Source organism: Micromys minutus, assembly GCF_963924665.1.
Source record: "Micromys minutus genome assembly, chromosome: 11".
NCBI classification, from domain to species: domain Eukaryota; kingdom Metazoa; phylum Chordata; class Mammalia; order Rodentia; family Muridae; genus Micromys; species Micromys minutus.
The window spans coordinates 30400237-30405760 of NC_137980.1; the positions used below are offsets into that span (position 1 = coordinate 30400237).

Here is a 5524-nt window from a genome sequence, read left to right on the forward strand (position 1 = left end):
ACTCGCAACTGCAGAGGAAGCCGCCCAGGGTACTGCACCCGAAGAGCAGGAGAGAGGCGCAGGCCCTGACCATGTGGGCAGCCGAAGGGGCGGGGCTCAGGGATGCGAGGGGGCGGGGGAAGCAAGACGCGTGCGCCTATTGGCCACCGGCGAGCCGCGAAGGCCATCCGTCAAAACAGGCCTCGCGTGGGCGGGAACAAAGAAGCGAACACCCAAGCCCGGAGCCCGGAGCCCGGAGCGCGGGCGCCAGCCCTCGGCATCCTGGTGGAGCCCGCGCGGGAGGCCCGGGGCACGTGCAGACTGGAGTCCCTAGAGTGGCGCGCCCGGGACGTGAGTGCCCCTTACCTTCCCCGGCACCTAAATCCCCCTACCCCGCCCACCGCGTGCGCTTTGGCACATCTTCAGTCATCCGAGCAGGCCCCGCCCTCCGCCGGGACAGCGGCCAGCTCGGGAAAACGCAGGGATCCGAGCTGCGGAGATCCTGCAGCCGAGGCCCCCGAGGCGACGGCGGAAAAGCCGCCCCCGCCAGAACGGAGGCGGCCACCGCGCACCCGCTTTCTGCTCCGCTGATTCCAGCAGGCGCGAGGACAAAACACGCGTGCGCCGGACGGGGCGGGCGGGAGCGCTGCAGCTTGAGCAAGCGGCGCGGGGTGCACGCCGCCCTTTTGCCGGAGCAGCCGCCGCAGCAGCTCTGCACTGGGGGACTGAGGGCGCAGCAAGGGACTGAGCCGAACTGGACGCGCGACGCAAACGGCTCTTCAGGCAAGAGGGACCGTGGCCCTGCGACTGCGCCGCTCGGGATTCCCTGCCCTTCGCTCCTGCTCCACTGACTCTCCTGTTATCTCAGCCCGGTTCCCCGGCGTGACCTCCCTCCTCACCCGGAGCACCGCGATGGAGGTCCCGCCGCGGCTCTCCCAAGTGCCGCCGCCATTGTTCCCCTCCGCTCCCGCTACTTTAGCCTCCCGCAGCCTCTCCCATTGGCGGCCGCGGGCTCCCCGGCAGCTCGCCCCGCTCCTCCCTTCGCTCGCTTCCAGCTCCTCCCGGCAGGGGGCGCGCCGGACCCAGCGCCACGTCACCGCCCAGCAGCCCTCCCGATTGGCGGGCGGGGCAGCTATAAAGGGAGGGCGCAGGCGGCGGCCGGATCTCTTCCGCCGCCATTTTAAATCTAGCTCCATACAACGCTCCACCGCCGCTGCTGCCGGGACCCGGACTGCGCGCCAGCACCCCCTTGCCGACGGCTCCGCCACCATGGAGGACATGAATGAGTACAGCAACATAGAGGAGTTCGCAGAAGGATCCAAGATCAACGCGAGCAAGAACCAGCAGGATGACGGGTACCGCACGCTCCGCTCTTCCCCTCCCCCAGAGCCCCGCGCGCGCCCTTCGTCCCTCTGGAGCCGCGCGCGCTGCCCCCAGTCTTTCCCCGAGTCGATTCTCCGCGTGCCCGCTGGACCCCAGTAGCCTTCCCCACTAGTGGAAAGTAAGATGGGGTGACTCAAGAGGCCCGCCGTGGGTGGGGGAAGGGAGGAGGGGTTGGTGAAGGAGGGCGGCGCCGTCGGTGTCCCGAGTGCGCAGGCGCCGCGTGGGGCCGTGGGGGGGAGGGGCCGGGCTCTGTGCGCCACTTGGCTGCAGCTGCCGCCTCTTCATTATGTGAGTTGCAGCTCAAACGACTTTTCCTGGGGAGGTTTGGGAAACTTGGTTTGGGCACCAGTAGACAACTGACACTAAAAGTTACTCAGGTAGCAAGTTGGCTTTAAGGCTGTAGACGAAAGTGTACGTGAGTTGTAGGGGATCCGGTGTGTAAAAGTTGTACTTTGCAACCCAGAGTAATCGAACAGGACATCTACCAGATTCTAATGGCTAATTTTAAGTTTTGTGTTTGCATAGTAGAAAGTGACATGTCAGCTGATGTAAGCAAGAGATTTTTGTGGTCAGATGTTAGTGTTTGTAAACAAAACATTGCTTGCACCTGTCGAGTAAGTTGCCCTGTATTTGTTTTGTTTAATCACTAAGTTACTGTTAAGCCTATTTTTCTTAAATAACTTTATTTCAGTAAAATGTTTATTGGAGGCTTGAGCTGGGATACGAGCAAGAAAGATCTGACTGAATATTTGTCTCGATTTGGGGAAGTTGTAGACTGCACAATTAAAACAGATCCAGTCACTGGGAGATCAAGAGGATTTGGATTTGTGCTTTTCAAAGACGCTGCTAGTGTGGATAAGGTAGGGTGTGTTTTGCATTGTGTGTTTTGCCTTGCTTGCGAATTGGTCTAGGCTTTTAAGTTCCTGTCACACTAACTTGTCTTCTAGGTTTTGGAACTGAAAGAACACAAACTGGATGGCAAATTGATAGACCCCAAAAGGGCCAAAGCGTTAAAGGGGAAAGAACCCCCTAAAAAGGTTTTTGTGGGTGGACTGAGTCCAGATACTTCAGAAGAACAAATTAAAGAATATTTTGGAGCCTTTGGAGAGGTGGGCTGTGTTTGTATGCATGTGTCTGGTCGTACTCATGTTTGGTCAAGTCTGTGGGGTTCATTAATATTTCACAAGATGGGACTGAATTACTGCTGGCTGTCTTCCACTCACTGCATTGTGACTGCTGCTTTCTGTGCTTTGGTGGAGACCAGAATATCATCTTATTTAGCTAAAGTCCCAAGTGGGTAATGTTTTACCAGTTGGTGCCCTCTGGGTACAAGCTGTTATTAAAGGACATGACACATCTCTTTAGAAAGTGGTGGTCAGTGACATGTCTGGTGTTTGGAAAGAGCCTGTGCCATTGAATAGTGTTTGTTAACTGCTGGGTTTGTTTTGACTGTTCACCTGATTTCAGATAGAAAATATTGAGCTTCCCATGGATACAAAAACAAATGAAAGAAGAGGATTCTGTTTTATCACATACACAGATGAAGAGCCAGTAAAGAAATTGTTAGAAAGCAGATACCATCAAATAGGTTCTGGGAAGGTAAATCGCTTAATGACATTGAGAATTGTGTGTGGAATCTATTTGAAGAGATAACTTATCCTATGTTCAGAACATAGAACATCAGCAAAATTTCTGTTTGTTTTTAGTGCGAAATCAAAGTTGCACAACCCAAAGAGGTGTACAGGCAACAGCAGCAGCAACAGAAAGGTGGCAGAGGGGCTGCAGCTGGTGGAAGAGGTGGTGCTAGGGGACGCGGAAGAGGTGAGAGACTTCACTCTGGGGATAGTGAGTTTTAAGCTGAAGCAGTAAGCTGCTAGATAAATGACTCAGGAGGTTACACGGCTAGATGGAAATGTAAAGTTGCATGGTAACCGCCAGCTTGTGGGGAGGTTTTAAGCTGGAGTGTAGGGCAGGAATGGATCAGCCTGGGAGGATTGGGACAGTCCCACGTTGTTTCCTAACCATCCTTGTGCATTGTTTCAGGTCAGGGCCAAAACTGGAACCAAGGATTTAATAACTATTATGATCAAGGATATGGAAATTATAATAGTGCCTATGGTGGCGATCAGAACTATAGTGGCTATGGCGGCTATGACTATACTGGGTATAACTATGGGAACTATGGATATGGACAGGGATATGCAGACTACAGCGGTAAGAACACTTGACTCAACTGGGACCTACTTGCCCATTCTGAACTGTGTGTGAGCTTCCTGTTGATGTTTGCATAAGTCGTGTTGTGTGGTCATGGGAAAGTAACAGTGAGTGATGGTTACTTTAAATTGACAACTGTTGACTGTTACTGTTAAGATGGCTTGGTGTTTAATGTTCAGCATGCATAGTTTTCTTACAGGGCAGGGTTTTTGTGTGTGTTTAGGAAATAATGTTTTAGGAACTTCATTAGTAAAAACCTCATATCCTTTCCACTTAGGTCAGCAGAGCACTTATGGCAAGGCATCCCGCGGGGGTGGCAATCACCAGAACAATTACCAGCCCTACTAAAGGAGGTCGCTGGGAGAGCAGGTGTGTGTGAGACTAAAGGAGAACATTGGCAATGGCTAATTTAATTAAAGATCAATAGACAAATGAAGAAGATGAGTAAACAATGTCGTGTAGTCCTTGCTAAGTTGTTAACGTTTAATTGCTTTATGAGCCTGTTTTGCCTAAAGTGTCTATAGATCTTTAACTTTAAAGTTTTACCTCACCTTTTTTAGAATTACAGAAAAACTTAAAAGTTTTTCTGTTTGCTTTGTGTACCAGGAGGTGTAGAGGAATAATTAAACTTTTTTAGAACTATTAACAGGTAAAGTACTGAATGGGTACAACTTAAGGAAAACAAGATGTTGTCTTCTAACTCTGACATTATACCTTGTTTGTACCCGCCAGCGGGAACTTCATTGCAGGCCGTGTGTCACCCTGACCACGTCTATCTCTGGGGGTCGCACGTTGCGGGCAGAGCGCAAGGCATACACCAGAAAACGCTGTCCTGTGGTATGGTCTCTTCCAACTTCATGTACCAGCGTAAAGATTAAAGTGGAAAACTTCAGACTTTGGCTTCTTTTTTAATCTTTTTGGAGATTAAGTGTCTTAACTTAAATGGTTTTTTACAGGAGTTAAAGTACATAAATGCCTTTTTACAGCTTAATCATTTTGGTCTTCTGTTTAGTGTTGTATTTCAATTGTGGAGCCTCATTTTAAGTGTTCATTCTTTAAGATTTAATGCTTGCTTTTTCTTTTTATAGCTAATAGTGAAATCTACAAACCAAAACAACTTTTAAATCTGGGATATAAGTTAAAGATCATATGCACAGAGCAATTGGTTATCGTGTTAATATTATAAACCTACCTGGAATTTGTTGGTGGTAGCATTCCAGTTGGCTTACTAGGGATGCTTCTAAGTTGGCCCTCCCTGCTAGACTCATAACAGGGAAGGTTGCATTCCCATGTTCTAAATTAAATCCATTCAGTGTCATTTGGAACTCCAATGAGTTTCCATACCCAAACTATACTTTGCTGATGAATATGCATGTGATCTTTAATTGAAGTGAGGACTTAAAGCAGTTCATGAAAGTGGACCTTTGCAAGCTTGTGGGGACTGCACACATCTAATGGGTGTTTTGTTTTTGTTTTAGGTGTAAAGAAACCATCTTTACAGGACGACATTGAAGATTGCTTGGTCTTCTGTTGACCTAAGATGATTATTTTGTAAAAGACTTTGTAGTGTACATGACACAATTGTGTCCAACTGTATATAGCTGCCAACTAGTTCCTTTGTTTTTACCTTGTCCTTTGCTACCTGTGTTATGACTCAATGTGGATTTATGTTTATACAAATTATTATTTGTGTGGTTTTATGTTAAACCTCAAATAAATGCTTCCTTATGTGATTGTTTTTCTGCGTCAGGTACTGCATAGTTCTGTGGAAATGTAATTTTATAAAGAAGCAATAATTAAGGCGCAGCTTATTTTGTAGCGGGGGTATTGGTCCACAGGAAGAAACTGGTCGTGTTATCCCCTTGTTTCTGGTTTCTGTATTATTCTGTACTTAGAGTCTAATGCTTCATTTCTCTGTTGATTCCTTCCAAACCTTTTGAATAATGTT

The 5524-nt window shown here is 48.8% G+C and overlaps 1 protein-coding gene across 6 annotated transcripts; it reads left to right on the forward strand.

The window, feature by feature from the left end:
* Positions 1 to 891: 891 nt before the first annotated feature.
* HNRNPDL (heterogeneous nuclear ribonucleoprotein D like) lies at positions 892 to 5314 on the forward strand (the record flags this gene model as incomplete). 6 transcript variants are annotated; one of them, XR_013975241.1, is made up of 9 exons in its annotated part: positions 892 to 1334; positions 2054 to 2222; positions 2310 to 2471; positions 2830 to 2961; positions 3069 to 3183; positions 3406 to 3576; positions 3854 to 3945; positions 4309 to 4413; positions 5055 to 5314. XR_013975241.1 is itself a non-coding variant. In XM_080925240.1 (8 exons), 7 exons carry the CDS (start codon positions 892 to 894, stop codon positions 3922 to 3924), a joined length of 1263 nt encoding a protein of 420 aa, XP_080781366.1. In that variant the 3' UTR covers positions 3925 to 3945; positions 4309 to 5314. The 6 variants fall into 6 exon arrangements, 4 of the variants coding, with proteins under 4 accessions (XP_080781366.1, XP_080781367.1, XP_080781365.1 ...); XR_013975240.1 differs by having other exon boundaries at positions 3854 to 4413; XM_080925240.1 differs by having other exon boundaries at positions 4309 to 5314.
* Positions 5315 to 5524: the final 210 nt, after the last annotated feature.